This window comes from Sinohyriopsis cumingii, chromosome 14 (assembly GCF_028554795.1).
Source record: "Sinohyriopsis cumingii isolate HCF-2022 chromosome 14, ASM2855479v2, whole genome shotgun sequence".
Taxonomy (NCBI): Eukaryota; Metazoa; Mollusca; class Bivalvia; order Unionida; family Unionidae; genus Sinohyriopsis; species Sinohyriopsis cumingii.
In genome coordinates, this window is record NC_142974.1 from 15891366 (window position 1) to 15918339 (window position 26974).

Below are 26974 nucleotides of genomic sequence, written 5' to 3' on the forward strand. Positions count from 1 at the left end.
CTAGCCTGGAATGTGGCGATGTGTTAACATAATTGATGTATTACAAAGATATACCCCAAAATGTCCTTGAATGAATTCACAGTAATCCCAAATTAAGTATATAGGCCAAATACTTGTGAGCACTGTGTAATTACAGTGAATAATTTAAATAAATACACTCTCTCAAATAAAAACTGTAACACAACAATAAGACTGATTTTGAACAGAATGTTAAGGTAGGAATGAGTAATTCTGAAGTAAAAACCGTTTATATAAATAAAAAACTAAGACACTACAAGAGAACCAGGACAGTATGCTTCTAGAACATTATAATTTCTAAAAATTCTAGACCTTGAATTCAACATCTGTACACATATTTAGCTACAACTAATAATGATCTTAATAAATAAGCCAACACCTATAGCGAAATGCTGGTTATGTATACCATGTTTATAACAAAAGAACAAAATGATATGAGTAGTCAGGTAGGGCATAAACTCAAATTGTGACCAAGGTCAATCGCACAATAAAGATATACATAACATATAGTCATGGAGAAAAGCCAGAACACAATGCAAATTAAAATACATAACAATGTAAATATGAGTATACATTTCCGTTTTATTCACGTGATTAAAGATAAAGATCTAAAGATAAATGAGTCACTAAAAACATGTCGACCAGGCGATGATGACTAAAAGGAGAATGTATTCACTTCTGACCTGAATTTGTTTTAGCTATTAAGTTCCATTGGGTGTAAGGTGCGGCTGATAGTGATTTGGGGGATAACATAGACCGTACATATTCGTCTTTGCGAGACTTTTGTTATTGCTTTTCATTTCTGCATTATATATATATATATATATATATATATATATATATATATATATATATATATATATATATATATATATATATATCTTACAACTTTCGAACACAATCTGCGCCATTCTTAGGCAAGGTAATTAGTAAAGTTAAGCAGTAATATTTCTTCAAGGATCTGAAAACACCAATTTATGTTAATAATATGGACCATTATTGTATACAGGTCATGTTGAAATATTACCCACCTATGCTAATTATGGGTTACGTTCACAGTTATTCATTTCATATAGGTCAAAAATAAATGTATGGGACTTTTTAACAATTTGTTTACATCCAGGAGTTTTAATGTCACCACTGATTCGACTGATGTAAAAAACCGCTATCTAGATTCAGTCATCAACTTCGGGGGGAACTTTTTTGCAGTACTGTCCAGATTACATACCTCAGTTATGTTCTTAAATGTAATCAAAGGTATATTCTTCAAAAGTTTGATAAAAAAATAGTCACCGGAATTTTATTTTATTTATTTGTTTGTTGTTTGTTTGTTTTCTCGCGGGGGGGGGGGAGGTAAGCGTTATTGTGCGTAAAACTGCATCAAAAGATATCATCGAAAGGGATATAACAAACAGCAGTTATTTAGGTGACGAAAATATACAATTTCTAATTTAAGTACAGAAATATAGAATTTCTAATTTAGGTATAGAAATATACTATTTCTATTTTAGGCATAGAAATATACAATTTCTAATTTAGAAAAATATTTATTCTGAGCTGCTTAATAGCCTAATAAAGCAAGACATATGTTGATATTACTAAAGCATTACATATTCATGAAGTAAAACTTCTCAAAATATAGTGTATTTATAAGGAATCATCTTCAGAGTATAATTGTTTTAGTAGTAGCGTGTCGATAAAAATGAGAAGAAAAATGGGCTGCACTCCTTGGTAAGGACATTTTTATCTTAATCAGTCAACATTATATAGATAAAAATGCTTTTCTGCTGCCAGATTGGTGATTCATTTGATTTTTTTTTCTTCTGATTTCTGTATATCTAGCAGGTGGTTCCTCCACCATTAGCCCTCAGTAAGACCATATGTTGACTGAAGGCTGTTTTATTATTGCTTAATGTAAATAGTGAGCAGGCATTTCCATAACACCAGTGTATCGAATAAATCTTGACTGAAGGCCAGACGCGTATTTACTTCCACAGATTTGACGTGGAATGCTAGGTTTTGGTGCAAGATTGTAAAGAATTTTTACTTTAAAAGCGTGGTTTTCGCTTAATTTTTTAACTTTATAGCTGGTTTAATGATGTCATAAACTGAAGTACATTTGTGGATTTACAAAATACGAAAGAATAGTGTGTGTGTGTGCTTAGGATTTTTAACGTAGCTTTAACAATTTTTCAGTCATATCGCTACGATGTCTGCAGTGTGGCAGTTCATAGTGATGTTTAGCAGATATGTAGCATGATGTCCCACCCAGTCACATTATCCTGACACCAGGCCGTCCAGTCCTAATACTAAGCTCTTAATGCTGAGCGCAAAGCGAGGCAGCTGTTAGTACCATTATTGTAAGTCTTTGGTATGACTCGACCGGGGATCGAACCCATGCGGACGCTCTAACCACTAGGCCACCGGAGCGGTTTCGAAAGAAATACTGCTGCTGCAAATATGAAATACAGCATCCAGTCGTCTCATACAATTACAGCGATGAACCGTCAATATTTACAACTATGGAACACATATCTGTCCTGTCCCGTCACTGAGCCATAGGAATATTTGCTGGGGGTTTCCCGCAAATATTTATTTTACTCAATCTATTTTACTCAATCTTTCCTTTATTATAACGACAATAAAACCAAAAACAATGACAGCGACAAAAGTCTAATTGGCTATCATAGATGAGGCTTCAAACACACAAACCTCCACAAATATTGTTATATCGTGTTATCATCAACATCATATATGGAAGTGAGGGTGGAAACAGTTTGCACTTATTGCAGTAGCTATAACAGAGTTTATTGTAGTAGTAGTAGTAGTAGTAGTAATAGTAGTGCTGGTGGTGATTCATTAAGTTCATTATTAAAATCCACGACGGCCAAACTATCCACTTTGAATCATTCGTTACCCGTTAAGATTTGCATTTCCGAAATTAGCTTTCCAATTTCTTCAGAGTAAGTCAAACAAATGTATTATAAGTCAGGTCACCTAAGAATCACTCCGTAAAAGGTAAAATGCATTGGATCACGAAATAGCCTAATTGCCCCCACCCACCCCCACCCCCCGTTGGCGTATGTATCAGTCAAATTATTCAACAGGACGATTTTCAGTTATTTATCCCGTCTAAATGTTGATCTATTGCATTAAATTAAGTAGCGGATTTTCGTTTCTTTCTCACTGTGAATCTCGTTTAGAAATTTCTTGATATCATATATCTTTCTTTTTGAAGTGTCTCTAGCAGACTGCTTCTTTATGCACACGTTTCATTATGTTGAAGATTCCACCAATATAATTTCTAGCCCTTTCGTGCTTCTCTGTAAGGCAGAGGCAGGCATGAAAGTTGTTCCACAATAATGAACCCTTGAACGCAGACTTACAAATGAAGTTGACGGAATGGGAAAAGTGGAGTTTATAGTAACTTAACAGCAAAGGATAACAATGAAATATTAATTGGGATTTGCAGAATAGCATTTGAATTTTTTGGCTCAAGGGGGAAGAGATACTGTTAGCTACTGACTGGATATACAGTTAGAACCAGCGCCCAGAATCCTCATTTAGAAATTGGGGAGATGAAAGATTCTCGTTCCGTCCAATATTGGATTACAGCAATTTCACTGACGCGCATACTGATTGGTTGAATTATTGATTCATAGGATACAACCGTACTGAGTAGCATTCGTGTTACTCCTATGTTACATCTTTTAGCGTGAAAATGACCTCAGTGTAGTGATGGCTGATTCAATTGGCTGCTAACCTATTATAACATAGTGGCTCTATATTTTACGTACAGCATCCGGGACACTGTAAAACGAGCAATCAACAGGCATCAGTGTTTTGGGAAGGGAAGCAGAAGCGGATATAAAAGTAGATAAATACTTGGAGAGTAGAAAATATTTCAAGTTAACATATTTTTATGCGTGCTGCAGGGGCACAGAGATAGAGAGAGAGGTAAGTCTACCAGTGCTTTATATTACGACTTTAGCTCAGACTTTGTTATGCCTGTGCTCAAATTTTCTCGCAACTGTTATTATCTCTCCTGTTTGAGAGACAGATAGAGAGACGGACAGACAAAGACAGGAGCTAAGCAACAATCAAACTGATTTGATGAAATTTTGGTTCCGTTATACTTTAAGAAATATCACATTCTCGTATATCATGGAAACGTTTATCCCCATAAAAGGAGCACTAAGTAGATATAAATGAATATTATTGATATTATTGTTTTCAACACATTCGTTTGGGACACACATCCATTCCTTTTAATGTGCACATACAAGAGTTTTACTAAACGTAGATTGAAAACAATACGAAAGGATGACAAAGAAATAAAATGCACAAAATTATTACTGTACACGCTCATGTATTGTAGTTGAATATATCAAAACATTACATAGTGATGGGAGTGCAAATAAAAACCGCTTTATTTTTGTCTACGTGTTACGAAGCGTCTCTGTTTTATCCGAAAACAATATGGCGGGAGCCGGGCACAGTGATGCTAGTATGGTCTATTTTTAGCACAAGGTATATTTAAGTACAAGCGCCACTGGATTCGAATGAATAGTAATTTAAAATCGGCAGTAACATGGGTAGCATAGTTGTAACTAGTATTTGCGATCAAAATAAAGGGCTCGTACATTTCAGTTCTGATTTTGTTTGCTGATTGGAAGATACCAAGTAACTTGAAACTCCAAATTGCTGATTGCAAGATACCAAGTAACTTGAAATTCCAAATGTTGTTGATGATTGTGAAATAGAATACTGCAAACTATCTTACGATAAACACTAATACCTTTGATGGTATACCAACCAGTCACTTCTGTGTATCTTACTTTCAACCGCCAGGGTCATACTATTATAACGCCAGTATTTGTTAAGCACGATTTAAACGCCGAAAACGTCTGAAATGCTTTGATGCTCTTTGTCTTTCTGAGTACACATATCCTCCTCGTTGAGTGAAAATTCCCCAAACTTTGTAGCTGCCAAAAAGGAAGGGGTGTTTTTATTGGCTCCCGCATTTGTGCCTCAGATGGGATCAAATCATAAATAAACAACCTTAAATTTCAATGGAATTTTGAAATATTTTTTTTGCTAAACTTTTCGTATGCAGCCATGTCAAGATAGAACATTAAATATGTGACAAATACTGCATTAAAAGCCTGTGGGTCAATCTCTGACGTCTGTGTGGCAGAAGGAGTGGGTTGGGCCGATGTAAAAGTTTTCTATAGAGGGGAGGAGGACGATTGGGTGAGGGAGGGTGGTATCTGTTGAGACAAATCCTTGCAGTGTGTTGGGGTTGGTCACACATGAATAGTAAATAATAAAGTGGTTGTGCCTTATGTTGTCAGTTAATAACTCCATATACAACTGGAGCGCAATTCTCACTACTACCATACCCTATTATGATAATCCCTTATCTGGTTCACTCTAATATGTTATACGTGACATATTCACGTTGTAACTCAGCTAGTCTTTTCCTCTCCCACTCACTTAATATGAAGAGAATAGGCCCGAATATAACAGAAGAGACACTTCATAATTAATTTTTACATTGCCACATCTATAAGAATAAAACAATATGAAAGAAACACCCATATATATATATATATATATATATATATATATATATATATATATATATATATATTCACAATTATGTAATTACAGTAATTAGAGCAGAAACGTCAGCGACTATTGAATAAAGGGTTTTAATTCCATTGGATTTATTTTATCCCACACGCCAGCTATTCAGGGATAAATAGATCAGTGACAGACTTGATTATAAATAAAAAATATCCCCATGCTTAGCAACAGGGTGTCAATGAAATATCACCATTCAAAACAACGGGGTATCAATTAAATTAATGGGTTTTGATGATTTTTATCAATACATGGCGTTGTCTCTGGTATACTTTATTCCATTTTGGTATTGTCGAGTCGAAAGTAGGCTTTACATGTTTCCTTATGAGACATACATATATCGTATCATTCTCTAGTTGCTTGTTTAGTTGTCTTTCTTCTGCTTTAGTTGTTTTATTGCTCGTTTCTTCTTGGGCTACTTTGATTGGCGGGAATAACGTATAATAACAGTCATATTTACTAAAAATTTAAAAGTGAAGACAAGTCGTGATGAAAACATTATTATTATTATTATTGTTGTTGTTCTTGTTGTTGTTGTTGTTAATTACAGTCCACCTTAGAAGAAAACGAGACATACCAGTCACTTTCCCGGCGCTGGCGGCATCGTCTTTAACAACTTGTTAATGGTTCGATCAAATGTTTTCATTATCATATATTTCCTAAACCCTTTGATAGATTTCCATCATACTTTTATAGATTTTATAGTCAGTCATTATTGCTAAGGGGGTGCTCACCAGTTATTATGTACTTTTGAGAGAGTGACGTATGTAAGGTGAAGTTGTTCGCATTTAAAACATGCACAATGGAGAGAGTGTTGGCATACCTCTATGCTATATTATTGTAATGTGGGTGATATTTCTTTGGATATTGTACTTTTAGAAATTTTACATGATTTAAGCACACTGCTAACTAAAATGACTGCTCCCTTGTGCTAAAAATTCAGTCTGAATTAGTCTAAAGTTCAATATCCATAGCAGCTATTAAAATAGGGAAAATGAATTGTGCCAGACTAGACAATACCAGCTTCTGAAAGTGCAATGAATGAATTACCAATTATATAAAATGTAAAAAAGTTATTGGCTCTTTTTTTTATACAATTTACCTCTGAAATTCAGGAAATGAAAATGACCAAGTAGAGCTAGCACTGTTTTAAAAGGTGCACATCTGGAGTAAGGCCAAGCTGTATACTATATAACCCATATTACACCCATCAATCATACACCAAAATAAACGGAATTAAAGGTTCTTTGAATTATACCTAAGATATACAAGGTCTTTTTTAAATAGCCAGTGTAACCAGTGAGGAAAGCAGGGAAAATTCTTTTTCCTTAAAATGCAAAATACGAAACTGTAGAGCGCAACCTAAACACTTCATTGCCTCTTCGTGATAGAGATCAAGGTCAGATTCATCGAAAATGTGTTTTATGTTTTGATAACGTTGTTTATTTACTTATATTTGTAATCTAATTTGTGTAACTTGTTCATTCTTGAAATGGATCATTATAAAGCATGAATATTTCATTGTACGACACGATCGCTTGTTCGGCTCAGAAGGTAATTTCCTTTATGAAGCCAATTAAATAATAGGTCCCTAAACTTATTTAATTGTACATTGCTGAGAATTATCAGGGTGTTCCACAAAACCTTTAGCATGATATAAATGCATCATATCCGACTGTGCCGGATTCACGACAGAAAGGGTGCGGAATAGTGTTCTACCAGTTAATTCGTTTTGACTGACTACCATCCTAGGCAATGCATTTTACTTCACTTGCATCATCGCTACCATTTCGTCCCCGCCCATTCCGCTTTATATTCTTTGGTCTAAAAAAAAATACAATGTCATGTGTCTTGCCTTTTACCGGACCTCCATCTCAAAATGGCGGATAGAAAAATACCATGATAAAATATGCGATCGTGAGAGTGAAGCTTCAAATTTTATTAGTACTGATGTAGAGAAGTAATGAGAGAATAGTGTTGATACATATATGGGGACATATTGTTCTCGTTATGTATAGTTAAATTGTGTGATTGACCTGTGTTCGTGATTGAAAGTAGAGTCTGAGCCTACATTACTTTCATCATGTTATTTAAGACATTTACTAAATATTTAGTTGAAGGCTTACGCGTTTGGTATGTTCCGGTGTAGAACCTGTTGACAATATTTGTGAATTTTTAATTAGTTTTTTCAGAAAATGCTATTGCGACATAGGTCAAGGCGGAATAATAGAAAGAGGTTTTTGTAAACAAAGTCATTTATGTTGTAAGATCGATCTGTGGAATCATTTTCAGTTGTGTTTAGACAAAATTTTAGAATAATCATTTATTTAAATATTTTGGAATTACAAAGTACTCATTGACTATTTTGGACTTAAGTACTACTTTGGAATTATTAAGAACTCATTCAAAGACACAGTGGAAGTACCTTTTTGGTAGATTAACACATTCAACATTTTTGGTACATCAGTACATTCAAGACTATGTGTGCATCAGCACATTCGAGACTATTAAAATTCATTCGTAACATTTTGTACGTTTGGACTTATGATAGAACATTAAGATTATTTATCATTTTATTCAATACACTTTAAGTATATGTGTACTTTTCACTTTGTCTTTTATGAAAATCAATTATTTTTTGATCTTACGAAACTTGATAGTTTTGCTTCCTTTTGTTATGTAGTTTAACACCAGAGAAGCATAACAGTATTAACATTTTGAAAATTTTGAGGTCGAAATATATTTCGAAAAGTTACTAATTATCAGTTACAGTTAATTACATTTTTTTTCATCGAACATGCTTAAAAGATTCCTCCATCACAACGGGGGGCCCCCGAGTGGCCGAGTGGTCTAAAGCGCTCTCCGTTACGGATGGCTGCCATCTCACCTCTGTCTGAGTGGGATCGAGTCTTGGATTCGGCTAATGTGGGTATGTGAGAAAGCTTGCCAGTAGCTTCTCGTGGGTCGGTGGTTCATTCTGGGGTTTTCCCGGGTTCTTCTTCCACCATTAATACTGGCCGCCATGTATAGTCTATCGCGTGCTGAAAAATGGCGCTAAACCCTACAACAACAACGACCATCACAACGGTTACACTGAGCACACATGTTAACTGTATCTCTGTTGAATTCGCTCTTTATCATTTTGCTGAATCATTATTTGTATGTTTAAAGAAACTTTTAAATCACAACCTAACAACGGATATGATGTGTTCACGTTCTCTTAGGAGTGAATGGCTGAAATGCATGTTAGCTTGTGTTTAGTTCAGTTTTGTAACATGGTGATGACTTATACCAGAACAGTAAGAACAAAACTTATAATAACAATTCCAAATAAAAATTCCAAATAAAAACAAACAAGTGACTTTTGCGGAAAGAAACTTGTACGATTCCATTAAGGTATTCAAGTTAATCACTTGTACATGTGATATTTTTATGCTGAACCAACACCACACCCCATCCCTGTATGTATTTGTCCTGCAGAACAGAAACTGATACAATGTCGCTGTAGCGTTTTCTTTACACGAGTCGTGCAATATTTGTATTTTCTTAGATGCTTTCAATTCATGTAATGTGTAGTCTTCATTTCCGACAGTGTAGGGCTTATTGAATAATTTCCTCTCTCAAACCGGCTTAAACTAGCAATATAGGCCCTATACACGACTGAAGTACACTGTTATTATTTTAGCATACATTTGCATTCTTTTTAATTTACACCTCATCCATCTAGAGTTTAAGATATTTATATCTATATCAAACATTACAAACACGTTAAACACGCTGACCCTTCATTGGAAGCTCAACATCTTTTATTCTCCAGTGCTAGTCTAACTGAAAAATTTACTCACGAAAGAAACCAATCCATTTTCAAGCCGATTACAATGTAAAATGTAAACGGACCACTTCGATGGCCTAAGTGTTTAGAGCATCCGCCTCGGATGCGGAAGGTCGCGGGTTCGAAACCCAGTCGAAGAATAAGAAAGACTTCTAAAAATGGTACTCGCAGCTGCTTAGCTTGACGCTCCGCATTAAAACTGGATGGGACATGATGCCACATATCATAATAGCTGCCATACTGCAGACATCGCAGCGGTATGACTAAATTACTAAAGCTATGTTAAAAAATAAAGCACATACAATTACACATGTCAGTTTAAACCAAAGTATAGTTTTATTTTCTATATTAAGGGCGGAGAGGCCATGTCAACACATGAAACTGTTCAGCAAGACCCAAGGGTAGAAGGCAAGTGCCTAATAAACATGAACCTTGCATCTCCATATTCACATAGACGCTATGTAACCTGTTTTACATTTAGTTTGAGTTAGGCCTGAAAACGAATGTCTGTTACTGAGGCAACGAAACGCAAGACAACATTCATAGTTTGGAATGTGTACAGTTTGGCTCTGATCCAATACTTCAGCAGAATACGAAATGATTTTTTACGCATTTAAGAGAGAAACGAGTCAAACTTGTAAAAGGTCAACGTATTATATATAATGCTAACATGGCTCGCAGTCTTCTAGTGTCAATATGACTTTGTCTTGAAGTTCTCCTTTTCTTTCAGTCATAAAGGTCTTGGATAGCACACCTACAAAAGTTCTAGCTTCAAGGGCACTGTAGATTTCCTCAGTAGTTAGCCGCATCAGTTGCTCTGGAGCCTTTACCTGAGTCTAATGCAGTAAGATTTGATGAATGATGTCCCATTTTAAACAGTGTTCATGAATCCAGTGAATAATTGAGGATCGGTGCATGCATGCTGTGCTCCAAGAGTATTGTTTAAGCATGCACAGTTTGGCACAATTGCTTAGCAATAACTGGATTCCATGTACACTTTTCATCTACCTCATTTGAGATTGCTGCAAGCGTTTCGCTGCTTGTTAATTAATAGCCCTTGACGCTACTATTCCAGGGTTTATCAGCTACAAAACGTGATCAAGCTGACTTTTGAGAAATGTACTTATAAAGTTAAATGCGAATGGATAAAATGTGAAACTGTCAGATACAATAACTTTTCGATCATCGGGGAATGCTATTTTCCTGACTTAATGTTTGTGACTTTTCAACCGATGTATGTAACGTTCCAACACAATTTCGTTCCAACACAACACAATTTAGTTCCAACACAATTTAGTTCCAACACAACACAATTTAGTTCCAACACAATTTAGTTTTATTGCGATATAAATGGGACTGTGCCCATTGTACTTTGACACATATTGTACGAGAACATTGTTCAGGCGAACATCCTTGGAAGTCACAAAACGAAACAGTTTACGATGCGCTGCAGTTTTCTTCCTTTTCCTACTGCAATGTGTACCAATCATTCCATACCCTGCAGAAATTCTGCAATTACCGAGTTTTACTGCTTTCTTATATAAAATGTTCTGAAGTTGCCGTTTTTCAGCATTTGAAAGATTTGTAGTGTGCATATAGGCTATACAACCTTACATTTCTCTAAATAGGATGAAAGTATATGCATTTAAATATTGCATGATGTAAAGATAAGAATGTAAAGAGTATCAATATACCACTTTCCTAAAGCCCAGTTTATCGATTTTGTTTCTTTTCTTGTAGGCCTCAAGGTCATGGAAAGCACACCTGCCGCAATGATACTTCTAGATGCTTTATAGATTTCCACCGGAGTCAGCTGCCTTAGTTTCTCTGGAGTGTTTACAAGCAGAAATTATCAACCTTTATCGAATCTTAGATAACAAGGTACGAAAAAAGTCACTTTAAAAAAAAAACATTATGAACACATTGACTAGTCCGTGATTATATATATATATATATATATATATATATATATATATATATATATATATATATATATATATATATATATATATATAATGCACAGTTACTCCATAAGCCATGTGTTAACAAATTCAAATACAAATATTTAATTTGGTTTACATTTACATTGTGTACATGTGTACGGCTTGACAATATATTGTCTGTGTGGCTGTTTAGTTAATATCCGTGACAGAGTAGCACTGGAGATAAACGCCGTAGCTTGTGCCTCAGAATGAAAGACAACACTCTTACAAGCAAGATCAAAGCAACTTGCACTGGTTTGTATCTTTGGTTTTCTTGCTTTTTGTTTTGGAGGGGGGTTGGGTTGGGTTTGTCTTTAACATATAATTATTCTTATTTTTCTGCAATCTGTCATCGTCTGATGAAAACCCATAAAACAATGTTTCCAATGAGACCTCATGATAAAACGCATGGACTGTGTCTGTTTTAATAACATATGTAGTGGGACTTGAATTTTTGCGATATTATAGAGACACGTGCACACTTCTCGCACTTGACACATAACACGTGTGCATTTTGACATAACAAGCACGCGTTTACTGAAATTAGAAACAATATTTATTCATGTAAGCTAGTGTCATTTTTGTAACTGAAACTGCGTATAACTAACCCTGGAGACATTCGCACGGACAAATTTGTACATAGGCCTGTTCAAACATCCTAATAAAAACACCCGGACTTATATCTTTTTCAGGAGTACGTTTTAAACGGACATTCTGACGTACTTTTCTTTCTTACGTTTCTAATATTTTAGAGCCATTCAGTATTAAACCGTAAGTATTTAGGAAAGTGCTAAAATTTAACTTGGAACATATGAGCACGGAACATCAGTATTACCTGCACATATAGTATGTTTTTCTACGTTGTTTAGTGTTGAAAAGGCATGCTGATAATTTGTAAACGACAAACTTTTCTGCATTAGATTTTCTTTACACGTCCACATTGGCTCAATTGGTTAGTTTTTGAACATATAAACAAATTCCGCTTTGATTGATATTTTAACTTTAATATTACCTGTTTTGCCACTTGTGATGTATTCACATCCGTATTTGGAAGCATTCACTGACTAATTGCGATGTATTCAATGATCTGTTGCAATGTATTCACTTGACTTAATGTGGTGTATTCATTGACTTATTGCAACATATTCACTGGCGTATTGCTATGTATTCATTGACCTATTGCGATGTATTCACTGATTAATTGGACATAGAATACAGTTAATGTTATCATATGTTCTCTACATTTATTTCTCAGTACTGACTTTTCCACCATGTGACAATCAATGCAAATCAATTGTTAGTCGAAAATACCTTCAACGATGACTTCACGGTGAAGTTCTTGTCAAAGGTTGACCTGCTCTTTTTTGAGATATTGGACTGTCAACATAGCAGCATGCAAACAGAACATAGATTTAACTTCCGGATCATCACCAAGGAATATTTACTCACTGTGCACTGTCGCCGAAATGCACACAGACAAGAATACCCTGAGCTCATATTATCAAGCATAAACAGTTACCTTTAAATCCCTACCAAAAATGCATAAATAAAACTCTTCTATCACCACCAAAATGAGAGAGGGAAAAATGTTCTAAAAATAGACTAGATCTACATTCGTGGGTACTAAACTGGAAGTATTAATTGTGACCCGATTCCAGTTGCGATGTATTCATTGACTTGTTGCAAAATATTCACTAACGTATTACAATGTATTCACTGACTAATTGCGATGTATTCATTGACCTATTGCAAAATATTCACTGAAGTATTGCGAGGTATTCACTGACTAATTGCGTTCTATTCACTGATTTGTTGCGATGTATTCACTGACTTACTGATATGTATTAACTGACTTATTGCAAAATATTCACTGTCGTATTGCAATGTATTCACTGACTTACTGCGAAATATTTACTGACTGATATAAATGCACGCGCAATGAAATATCAACCACATACTTTGAGGAGAACAAACATCCAAAGAAGTAAAACTGCTTACGGTTCTATATGTACATACACTTATCTTTGGTCCATATTTTTTTTAAAGAGGAGGGGGGATTAAGGTAGGCTAATAATAGTTGACGATACAATCGTTAATTTTCTGCATGCACGTGTCTCCTGTTTGAACTGTAAATAAGTATGTTCGATATTATCACGTGACCAGATATCAGCCAGTTGAAGGAATGTTTCAATACCTTAAACGTAAAAGATCACCCATTGAGTCGTGCAATTTATTTTACATATGTGTATTAAACAAACTTGTTTTATGAAACAAGTCCTTACCCCAGCCTTGACTCTAAGCCAAAACGGTAAGGTAACCTATCTGATATTGCATCTATTCCTTGCGAGAGTTTAGTTACTCACAGGATGTACAAATAGTAAATACATCATTTAACTTTGATTACTGTTAAGAATCAGATTTACTTTTCACGACAGTCTATCAAGAGGAAGGGTGCAACTGCATCCAGTGTCGCTCTTACTGTTCACAAATAATATTGCCAATTACATCTTAAATGAATTTTCACTCAGTAGTCCGCGTATTGTTGTGTTTTGTAGGCAATCCAGTTCCCCAATACAAAATACGATTTTCAGATCCATTCTTTATTCCATACTAGCTTATGTATCCATCCTTGACAAAGTCAATACAATCTTGGTTGCTTGTAGCGACACTTATATCGTTAACAAAGACAATACAATTTTGGTTGCTTGTAGCGACACTTATATCCTTAACAAAGAAAATAAAATCTTGATTGCTCGTAGTAGACAGATATCCTTAACGGTACCCTCGCGACCTATGCACCAAATAGTAGTACAGCTGTTATAAATCAGACAGAGGTTATCATTGGCCATGACTATTTGCTCTCTTTATCCTAATAAAAGCTATTTATTGACAAAAATTCAAGTTCATTACCGCGCTTGTTTCGATCATGCAACATCATAAACACTGACATGATGAAGGACAGATAGATGGAGGAAATAAGTTATCTACCTATTAAAACGCAGTTATCCCGCGTTCTAGTTTTTGTTATTTTATTATTTGGTTATTTAAAGGTTTCCTCAAAATTTAGAACAATTATGTAGAACAATTGATCTAATTAGGCTGCTAGACTGTGATTATACACTACTCGCTTCAAATATTCTTGTAGCTGTCATACATTTTCCAGTTTATGATATATTGTTAATAACTTTCTTGATAGAAATCAAGTTGAAATATTCAGTCTAGATAATGATATCCTAAATTAAATAGAGGCGACCGAGCGTGCTGACAAATTTGATATAATACAGGTCAGCTATTCACCAGAGGAGAAATAGGTATGGTATGCATTTGTGGAATATTTGTACATAATAATAATAGGAATATTTGAAACGAAATGATGGGTTTAGACATGATAGTTGGAAAGTGAGCATAGAAGGTGACTAGCGAATAGTCCCATAAACGATGGATCGGGTGGGTGTTTTCGATTACACTTGAATAAATGAACCGCTTACAGATGAGAAATATTGTTAACATTTTAAAACAATAAAGCAAAATCAAATGATAATGTACTGAATGAAATATGAAAAGCTCAATCACTGAAATGCCAAATGTGTTTGTAAAAGTTTTATATAATATTAAATACTGGCCTTCTACAAAGTTATTCTTTTTAAGAATGCTTGTTGAGAGCGAGTCACAGAGAGGATTATTTTGACATGCGCACTCCTATTCCAACCTATACCGAATAGTGGTTCCTTCTATAACAAAATAATTTCGAACATATATGAAAATGTTCTATGTAAAAGAATAACATACATACATTAACATGCGTATGATACATTTTGATTAGTTTATTAGCCAAACAAAAACATAAATAAGCGAGATACTAAATCATTCATTTTAATGAAATTCATAAAATCTCATGACAGAAAAAATAGCCTTGTATATACGGAATGACAGGGTCGGGAATTGCTGATATTCAGAGAGGTATTCCATCCAGTGTGATATAGAATACATCGATGAGAGTAAAGAGATAACTTAAAACCCAGAAATATCTAAATCAGTACACTACATGCTTTTCCATAGCTACTATTTATTACATAAACATATTTCGCTGCGTATTCACGCATGACGATGTGAACATTTCTACTTCTAAGGGATAATAGCAGATGTCTTTGATCAATCAAACCACGGCAAAAAACCCAGTCCTTACTGTAAACGATAATCATCGTTTTCATAATCATTCTCACTATAATCAAGTAATCATATGCTCAGGTAAATGGAATGTAAACATTTTTTTCTTCTTCTTCTTACTGATTTTCTTTTCGCAACGGCTAATTATATAATGTATTTTATGCTGCCTCTGCTTTCCTTAGATACAAAAAAATAAATGCCACGTACTTAAAACAAGAAACTAGTTTTAGGGGTCATCTGTATTTTTGAAGAATATTTAAAATAGAAAGTTTTAAAAGATCTTGCTTGGTATAATCTATATCATCTTACAGTGTTTAGTTCCAGACTGGATATTGCACAAAATTACATTTTGACATAGCAAAATTCTCGCTTGTTTACTATGAATCCATTATAAGATTAAACTAATAGCACTTGTTCGTGCTCATACATCCATTGAAAATGTTTCCTCTACAAAGAGTCTTTAAAGCTACAATTATTGTCATTAAGAAATAATGTTGGTTCTGTGTAGCTTGAACAGACTAAATTATAAACTGTATACAACAAGTACATTTTTATCGTAGGTATCAAATTCGATTCAAATGATTCCAACCAAACATTAACATAATGTTAGCTTCTAAATGTATGTTGGTGCCTGTTCACACAAATACACATAATTCAGGTAATGTCTTTTATCAGACATCGGGGCAATTACTCAAATAACCAGCGAAAATTAGCAGCACAGCGAACATATAAAATATACAGTTTTGCCGAAAGATTTTGTTATATTTAAAGCATAAATTAAATTTTTCTTCAGTATTTCTAGTTTGCACCTGTCTGTTGCATAATTTACTTTCTTCCCAATTCCAAAATAATTATCATTAGATGTGAATGTTTTATTGCTAGTCTATATATTCACACTTTTTTATAACTAAATTGTATTTTGTTTTTCAATCTCAAAGCAGTTGCTCTTGACTCTTTCTTTGTTATGTGATACTAAGGCATTTTATTTTAATATGCATTTCTTAAAGTGCGTTGGTTTACAAAGATGTTGTTATTTAAAAGCACAAAGAAGAGTAAACGAACAATGTATTTTGTATGACATCCGAGTGAAAAGACTAATATTAAATCAACGGAGAGAATGTGAATAATTGGAATCATCAAATGCTGCTCAAAATAGAAAATTGAAATCATGCTCTTTTCCACGGAAGAGTATATATGTGCCATTTTAATTTGTTTTTTATATATACTTATTTATGTTCTTTATGTCTCGGCTTTATTCAGATGAAAATACGAAAAGTGAGACATTTGCGTTCCATTTGTCAATCTCAAGCGGGTTTTGCCTAATCGTTCTAACAACGTTTTAAGTGACAAAGTAGAAGTCAAAAAGTTAATTCAAACTAGTAAAACGTGTAAAATAATGAAATGAACAAACGAATTCATGGAATTTTCAGAAAATTTTATCAGTTCATTTATATACAAATAGAAATATGGATACTAAATTTAATTTTTCTGCCTCGAAAGTTTTATAAATAATTTTGGTAACAAAGTTTTATTTTATAAATATGCCCAATTCCAAATAATTTAGCATGTGTAAAAATATATTCAAGACACTTTTAATGACATGAAAGTCTAATTACGTTCTGTACGTATGCACCCCAAAAATATAACCAAAATTAGCTTCGATCAGACTTCAATGTTATCTAATTATTTTGATAATTTTCATCATTGGTTGATACCTGTGCTTCGTAAACACAAATATTGACTTTTAAGCTTAAGTCATTTTGTAAACTTTTCCACGCTTGATGAAAATAGTGTATATAATAAACTGGAATATGAAACGACTCATTGTTTGCACGAATCTGAATCTAATAATTGGGGACATGAACCTAATAATTTATCGAATTTCTTTCTTTACATTGATGTATAATTAAGTAAATAAAAAGTTTGGAAAGTATTTTTCATTTTGTCATATACTCAGGGACTTGACTACCATGTAGCAAGATTAAACAACGCAAATTTGCACCGGAATTTTTATTTTACACTTAAGACTTAGCAGGGTTAAGTTTTGCATGGCGGCTGGTATAGGGGTCCAAATTTCTTGTCTGCGCCACTGCATATAGTTAAAACTATTAATCAAATATAGTGAGTAACTAGCTGGGATAATGTAAGAGAGAGAGAGAGAGAGAGAGAGACAGACAGACAGACAGAGATAAAGATGCTCATTATAACCAAGTGGATCCTGCAATTTGTTCATATTTTGGTCATTGCAAGCAGCTGAATCAAAATTAAAATTAAAACTCAACTAAAACTAAATTCTTAGTATTGCAGTGAACATCAAATAAGTTCAGAAGTTTATAAACAACTCAAAGGACACGTGACATTTACCTTCCCATATAAAGGTGCAAATGCTAAACCTTTACGTAAATTAAATGCTAAAACAAAGACAGTATAACAACGACTGAGAGATTCGAATACACCAATTTGGATACCTAACCTCAAAACGTCATTTAAAAGTCTTAGTTACAGGTTATTTAAAACTAGTTTTAATTTAGAAAAATATTTTTTTCATTGTCTAAAAGGTCTATAAAACTTATGTAAGCTAAGAATTGGAAATCGTATGTTTCCTGATTAAGATGGTAACTCGGCTAATGTTTCCTGAATGAAAAGATATTGTCGACTCTGTCAGTCACAATAAATAGGTGATGAATTGTATTATCGTCTGTGGTATTCTTATTTTCTTGATAAAATACAACAAATTATTTCTCACTGTTACGGTGCCCATGCCAATCTTTGATAAATATATTCAATTAATGGATACAGGTAACATAAGACTCTTGAAAAATATTCACAGGTACTAATATTCTATTTTCATAATTTTATAATCCTTGTTAGGCATTGGTATTACGCACTTTATATCCATTTTCTGATACATCACATATACTATAAACTCTGCAACCTAAGTGAAGAAAGTCTTGTCATACGTTGTCTTCGATTTTGAGACGCGAAGCATTCGACCTAAATTCTGCTTTCGATTAAAGAAATATTGTAGGTATAAAGAGATAATGCATTAACTTGCGTTATCTTGATTATGACGAGTGCAAAACCTGTTTTCTAGAGCCACCATAAACGAGTCAACTCGGAAACTGTTAAAATGTCGTGACATGTCTCTAATTCCTTTGATCTCCTAAATCAGTTATCAAGGTTTAGGGATTACCCATTGCGAGTTTTATGAAGACCTGTCTTCCGACCATCAAGTATTAACGTTTGAATCTGTAAGATAACAGTAATAGTTACCGAAAATCAAGTGAGTCAAACTTTCTTCGCACTGCTACATATTTTCGTTTATTTTCGATGATTGCTCCGTAGTGCCTGGCCAAGACTCAAGAGGAAATCAGCTTTACGTTCAGTATATCATCGCAACACCTATTTCTAACGATTAACAATAATTGCTTGTTTTCTTACATATCGATAAGAAGTATGTTTCCTGTATGTAAAAACAAATCCTTTTAATATGGTGTTATCATTATTTCACACAAGAATTATTATCTGTATATTTTTATAGAGTAGCCAAAATAAACTGTGGCATTAAAGTAAAACAAAATATAAAAACATACAAACCAACAAACGAAGTAGGTATGTCTTCAAAGGGAGAGAGAGAGAGAGAGAGAGAGAGAGAAAGTATTTTCATCACCGCATACACTGTTTGAAATAGCGAGGAAGAGAATGCAGATATTGTATTATACGAAATGTGTGTGCCTTGTAATAATGGCCCTAAGGTCTGAATGCCTAAGTATTGTGATTATTGCGCATCCCTAAGGTCTGAAAGACCTCCGAAAACCATTGTGATTATGGTGTATCCCTAAGGTCTGAAGACCTCAGAAAAGCATTGTGATTATGGTGTATCCCTAAGCTCTGAAAGACCTCAGAAAACCATTGTGATTATGGTGTATCCCTAAGGTCTGAAGACCTCAGAAAACCATTGCGATTATGGTGTATCCCTAAGGTCTGAAGACCTCAGAAAACCATTGTGATTATGGTGTATCCCTAAGATCTGAAGACCTCAGAAAACCATTGTGATTATGGTGTATCCTTAAGGTCCGAAGACCTCAGGAAAGCATTATGATTATGGTGTATCCCTAAGGTCTGAAAGACCTCAGAAAATCATTGTGATTATGGTGTATCCCTAAGGTCTGAAGACCTCAGAAAACCATTGTGATTATGGTGTATCCCTAAGGTCTGAAGACCTCAGAAAACCATTGTGATTATGGTGTATCCCTAAGGTCTGAAGATCTCAGAAAACCATTGTGATTATGGTGTATCCCTAAGATCTGAAGACCTCAGAAAACCATTGTGATTATGGTGTATCCCTAAGATCTGAAGACCTCAGAAAACCATTGTGATTATGGTGTATCCGTAAGGTCCGAAGACCTCAGGAAAGCATTATGATTATGGTATATTCCTAACGTTAGAAGGTCTCAACATTAGCCTTGCAATTATGGCATATACTTAAGATGTGAAGGCCTCAACAACGGCCTTGTGGTTATGGTATATCCATACGATTTGAAGATCCCAACAACTACCTCGTAATTATGGTCACCACCTGCCAACCATCACGATTTGGGCATGCAAAAAATCACGAATTTCCGAATTCTGAATCGACTTAAATCAGGAATAAAATTATATTTTTCCAGTTAAGGACTTGTCACGATATCAGCAGTGGTACCAATAATGTTTATCCGTACTGCTAGTCACGATATTGGTAGAACTATTTCCAACTGGTACCGTTGGCCCTGTAGCAAGGATTTAAGCATATTTTTAATCTATATATATTAGGTAAGTGTTAACAAATTTGTGACGACATTTGAGGCCCAATTTTAAATTTTGTTAAATGGCGCATATACATAGAAACTGTAAGTTTGTTAAACAAATAATTTCCAAAGAATTTGATTAGTATGAGATTATAATATATGGGTAGTTCTTGTTAGATGTATCCAGGAACAATTTTGTTACTGAAACCAAGTTCGAGATTGAGTGGAATCACTGAACGTATAAGTCGGTTTAATGACGACTCATGACTTGCCGGTTGATGTATTTGTCACAGATTATTTTTAACATGCACCAATTGTTATCCCTCTTTTCACTGAATTCTAGTCTCGAATGTTGGCAGTTAAGTTACAAGACTGTATCTCTTGAGACAGAAGGTTGTAGATCAGAGTCATGTAACAAGACGAGGATGTGGTCTGGATGATAGTAAAGGGATTAATAATCGAGATTCGTCAAACATATGGGATCACTTTTCTAAGCGTGAGATCACTTAGGCTTACTCGTATGTTTAGTATATTGCCTGTTCACGTGGTATACATATATGCTGGGCATGACGAAGCAGACTGTACCTAATTTCCCCTCTCAGTTCGGACCTGCTTTGACCTAACACTAACTGCGTGTATCAAAATGGAAATTACGTTAATCATTTGAATGGGATTTACTAAGTTCCTTCCTTCGTTAGTAATGTTAGCTAATTGTATAGTCCGCCAATCAGGTAAAGCTGTGGTTAACTGGATAGTTCATTAATCATTTACTTTGTTCGATATCTAGTAATTGTGTTGCTTTCGTAGTTGCTTTGCTATTTTGAGAGTTTGACCAGTATACAAGTTGGTGGATATAATTCAGTCTTATTAATATAAGATATAGCAGCCAGAAAAATATTGTCGGACATTGCAGACCTATCCAAATATCTGTGTGTGTTTTCAAAATAAAAAACTGAACGATGTTCATTAGCAAATTGTACGGATTGATTATATAACAAACAAGAAAACGATAATGACTGTATTAACACAATGACAAGCAAAGATGATACACCGAGCTTAATTAGAAATAAACGTAACCCAAATCATTGTAGTAGGAAAGGTCACAGGAAGACTTTCGTAAGACTATTATCTTACTCGCCATCTATTAACATATCCAATGAATTAGAGCAATTTTCCTGTTATGTTGTCAGTGAAACGAAACTGAACAAAACTATAAAGTATGAGGAACTTAAATATAGGTCAAAAATGTATAATTTAGAACAATGTATCTAGCTGGTATCATGGTACCAATTGTTTTTCCATAGACCTTAATGCTATTGTTTGGGGAAATAAATATATTTTCTTTCCTACTTTGCATGTCACACACTTTTCTAGAGAGCAGTGTTAGATTGTCAATTTGACAAGGACAAAACCAAGTACTCCATTTCATTTAAGAGAGATAACTCTGCTGGGACTATACAGTGGTAAGAGTTATCTAGTCAGAACACTGTTTCAGACATGTGTACCACATTTTTTAAAAATCATAAAAAATACAAAATATCATATAGATAGGAATTAACATAATAGCACATGTTGCCAGGAGGCACAACTTTTTTTAAGCCTAACATAAAGTATAACTCTTGCATAATGCACCAATCACAGCTAGTTTTGTTGTTTATTTCGAAATACAATGTTCCTACACCTTAAGCTCCGCCCACCTGGACTTGTGCAATTGGTACCGTTATAACAGCTTCGTAAAGGTTACACCTATCAACTTATTTCTGCAAACAATAATGTTTGAGAAACTATATCATTTGTAGAACTGGACGGAACCATTTGAGTCTTACATATAGGCTGTCGTGACTTTGTTTTGTACCAAAAACCGAGTGGATCATCATACTGATTTGCATGATTCAGCACGAATGGTTGTTGTTGTTATGGGTTTCAACACACAATAGGCTAGCAATACATTGGAACCAGTATAACTGGTGGAAAAAAAACCTTGGAAATCCCGAGTAAGAACCGTCGACCTACGGGAAGGCACATACTAGTTGATGACATACCCATATTGGCTGAGCTCGAGAATAGAACCCTGCCAATTGGAATTAATGCTAAACGTTACATTGAACATCGTATAAAACTGCATGACACACCTGCTTAGTACTGTACATGAGTACAGGTGATACATAGTATTTGAGAAACCATGCTACATACTAATTATAACCTAGCGGTTAAAGAAGGATGAACGGAGAGGCATACAGATGCACATTCATTAAGAATACATCGGTGGCAGAATTCAAAGTAACTTGTACTTATCTTCAGCCTATGTAACAAAATACACTGAATCTTCGTCGGTTTGCCATGTACGGTAGGTGCGATAAGGACAAATTATGGGTTATTGACGAATACGCATCCAGTGTGAGAAACAACCTAATTTTCAAATCTTTTGATAATTACAGATCTTTTTGAAAAATATTTGCCGGTGTAAGAAATGGAAACAAAAGTACGAGTTTCACTGTTTAGGCACTAGGTGCTTTTCAAAATGTTCGTACTAGTCAATATTAAGGTTTCCATCTCTTTACCGGTGTCTTATGGGTGGAGGAAACTTTTTATCGGGGATAACTCTTGAGAATGCGATGACAAAGCGCGGAAATGAAACGATTGTATAACATATATGTACTTTTTAAATGATGCCATCGGTTTAGTACTAGTGAAACGAATTCGAGTAAAATTTGCAAACGTTCCCATTAGTATCTACATACCTGTATATCAATTACTCAATATGAAATAATAAATAAAATATAAAAATATAAAATATATAAATATATAAAAGTTCCGAATGGCAGCACATATTCATTGATAAAATCAGACAGCAATGTTGATAACACAAAATGCTTGAAATTTCTGATTGCATTTAATAAAAGTAAAAACATATTTCCATTATGAGTATTTTGACTTCTTAGAAAAGGATGAAAAGAAGTATAGATAGTTACTTATAATGATTACGATTACTCCAAGTCTAACCGAACATTGGGTATTAGTGACACTTTATGCATGAACAGGCTATTATCTTTTAATAATTTACACCAAGGCAGGTTCTAAGAAACCTGTTGAGTGTACTTGCAGTCTCCTATGTATTTCTTTATGTTGCTAAGTTACCTGAATCAAATACGTGGCTTATGGGTAAATAATTGGCATAGACCTGGACTATATTAATACAGTTCAAACGGGAAAATTGACGAATATCTGTTTTTTTTTTTAAATACATTTGTATTGCTTAATATTGTGTTGTTTTGTTTTTTTGTTTTTTTTTTTTGTTTTGCTTTCTTTTTGTTTTAAAGTATGAGTTTTTCTTCCCAAAAAGCGGATTTAACAAAAGCAATTTTCAAATAGCTCAGATTTAGTGTGTATGACAAAGGCACGTGGTTTCATTTTTGCTTCGTCATATGATACACAAATAAGTTCTTGCACGATTTAATCCTTTGGAACGATTTCATTCGATAAGGACAAGATTACAGTTTTAACACTAGTTATTGAAGCCTGTTGAATAATATTGTGCACGACTTGTAGACAGAGGTAGGGATTAAACAAACAGCATCGTTCGATTAGTCATGTGAGAACATTCGTAATCTAGACATCCACATTTCATCTCAATGTATATATTTCGTCATTTAATGCGGTGTCAAGGTATCATAATAATTCATGAGTTCATATTGTATTTACAAGGAAACAAGTGGGCTGCAGAAAAGAATAAAGAGCAAAACAAAGAGAAACTAAAAGAAAGGAGAACATTTGGGCTTGTCAATTTCGAAATAAGGTTGTGTCTTAAAGTTTATTGGAGCATCTGCCCATTTCCTCTTCGCGTTATTTTTTATTCAGTTTGGGAAATTTTCATAGTGATTGATTCAATTTTAGCGAAATTCGGATCTTTCATTATCTTCATTACTCTTAATTAGATAATGTCCCGGATGCAGTTTTCACCATGTGCAGTTGGGTTTATGTGACCCACAAGATCATAATTACAGTACGAAAATTCGTATTGTGCCAGCCTATTCTGCTTAGTGTTTTCATTAGCTGCAGGGTTAGAAAATGCATACATATTGAAGGCTAAGGAATTTTATTTTGTTACTAGTGACCTTGACCCAAATCGTAGACAAAAACTGATGACTCACTTGCGGTAGATCCCTGCAAGATCACAGACAAGAATAGGGACGTGAGCTTTTATAATCTGCAATACATACATTTTTTTTTTTACTTTTAATAAGCAACAGGGAATAAAAGGAGAAATTGCTTGATAAGTTTTATGATTGAGTCGTTTGCCATACATGTCAATTTCTTTCCATTCAAAATTAATTTAATTTTTTTTTCCACTGCAGCAATGGAGAATTCTGATAATAATCCAAAAGACGGGACACTGGAGCCAAACTTATCAAGTACAGATATGTTTGAGAGTTACAATATAAACATTGTACAGAATCTAAAATCTTTGCAAGAAATAAACGACGCAGAAGTAATTGTTCTGTTGCCCGTGATTGTGTTCTACGTCATTATTATGGTGAGCGGCATAATTGGGAATATATTTGTTCTCATCATATATACTTACAGATTCAAGCAAATGAGTGCAAGATTCTACATTCTGAGCTTAGCTGTACTGGACTTAATTGTATGTTGTATTGGTATTCCCTATCATTTATTAGATGTGCTTCATCCGTACACCTATTTCTATTCGGATGCTTGTAAAGCATTGACGTTTCTCATCACGTTTTTTACATTCGGATCAATATACGTGCTTTTAGTCGTTGGAGTAGATCGTTTTCTCAAGATCTGCAGACCATTGAAAAAGCAGGTTTCAGACTTTGGTCGGCGGAAGGCATGCTTTATTGCCATAATGTTGGGGCTAGTTTCTTCATGGCCGCAAGCTGTAATATATGGGCACAGCTCTGTCGAACCGTCAGGCTATGCGAATATTACCGGAGTTGAATGCTTCGTGGATGATTTTTACAAACACACAGAATATCCAATAATTTATCTAGGATTTACGTTTTTCATTGCAATAATCATAATAATCACTCTGATAGTATTATACTCATTTATTTGCTATAAAATATACATCCATGACAAATACAGAGGAGATATATTAAGAACGATTCCTGGGTCAAGCACTTGGACGTGTACGGAAACAAATATACATGCTAATAAGGCTGCAGTCGGATCCTTTTCAGAGGAAAAACCTGAAGAAGTCTTTGTACAAACATTCAGCACCAATAATCAAAAAAGGAAACTTATGAGACTAATCAGTTATGTAAGGGAGATAATTCCAGAAAGGAATTTAAATTCTTCAAACTTTTCAAGCGGAACTGTTGAATCAAAACGAAATACACACGGGTGTCCAAGACGGTCCCGGAGTAGATCAGAGTCGCCGCACGAGAACGCGCCTTCCAAAAGTCAGAGAAATGAAGAGTCACTCATAAAATCTACCAAATCAGATAACGAGCGATCAGAGTCTGTATCGTCTTCCCAACAAAAACAGAACTCCACGCGGAAAATTACATTAATGATGTGTTCGATTACAATTATGTTTATCATTAGTTATATTCCGTACATCGCTATGTCAGTAGCAGACAGCTTGGTTGAGGACTTATGGGAAGAGATTGGAGCAACAAGACTCGTTATTTACGACTTTTTGCTTCGTTCGTATGTCATCAATAATATGGTAAATCCTATAATATACGGTTTCTGGGATGACAGGTTCAGATTGGAATGCATTCGATTGATACAGGGAGTTTTCTTTTGTCATTTTGGGAAACTGCGAAGGGAAGTCTAACAAATTAGTGGAATATGACTTTATGCTGTTTGACTAGATTCAAACATCCTGGATATGTAGGCCTATTGCATGTTTCTATGGTTTTGTATTGTTTTGCTTTATTTTTGGGCAGGTGGGTGGATGGGGTTGTTTGTTGTTTGTTTTTGCTTTTGTTTTTGTTTTTTATTTCAATGACATTTTACGAAATATGATTCTGTCATTTAGAACAGAAAAATGATTTAATATATAAATTCGTAATAATGCAAAGGTCATGGATATGTTTATTATTTAATTTGTAATAATGCTTTAATGTTCCCCTCAAGAGAAATCCCCGTTTTGAAATATTTAAAATAAAAATATAATTGTACCCTTGGTACAAAATTAAGCATAAATCTATAAACATTTTGTTTAGAATTAACGAGCATTCAGTAAATGACTCTCATATACCATTATTCAGTATTATAATTGTAAATATTTTTGCGGGTTGTCATAAATTCAGACAGTTACAAAATTTGAACTGCATTTGTGTTTATCCTCCATGTTCTGACACATTTATTTCGTATGGTTTAATATAGCAGTGATTTTGTTAGGGTTTGGATATAGGGTACTGGTACAGGTCTCGGCCATTTATCACCCATGAATCAATGATTGCTAATGTCATCGTCAGACGGGTACGTATGCGCCATATGATAATAAATAATACAACAAACAGTTGCCAAATAACAAACAAAATAAGAAGTAAAGAAAGATAATGGTCTGC

The 26974-nt window shown here is 34.3% G+C and overlaps 1 protein-coding gene across 3 annotated transcripts; it reads left to right on the forward strand.

Annotated features, from left to right (window-relative positions):
* The first annotated feature begins 3371 nt into the window (after positions 1-3371).
* Positions 3372-26736, forward strand: LOC149783317 (uncharacterized). Of its 3 annotated transcripts, XM_089931540.1 has the most exons (5): positions 3372-3975; positions 6215-6290; positions 10227-10340; positions 11237-11377; positions 24788-26736. In XM_089931540.1, exon 5 carries the CDS (start codon positions 24790-24792, stop codon positions 26233-26235), a length of 1446 nt encoding a protein of 481 aa, XP_089787666.1. In that variant the 5' UTR covers positions 3372-3975; positions 6215-6290; positions 10227-10340; positions 11237-11377; positions 24788-24789; the 3' UTR covers positions 26236-26736. The 3 variants fall into 3 exon arrangements, with proteins under 3 accessions (XP_089787666.1, XP_089787665.1, XP_089787664.1); XM_089931539.1 differs by lacking the exon at positions 10227-10340; XM_089931538.1 differs by lacking the exons at positions 6215-6290; positions 10227-10340.
* Positions 26737-26974: the final 238 nt, after the last annotated feature.

Excerpts from the sequence above, each read along its gene's own strand:
- LOC149783317 (XM_089931540.1), top strand. The coding sequence starts at position 24,790 with ATGGAGAATTCTGATAATAATCCAAAAGACGGGACACTGGAGCCAAAC.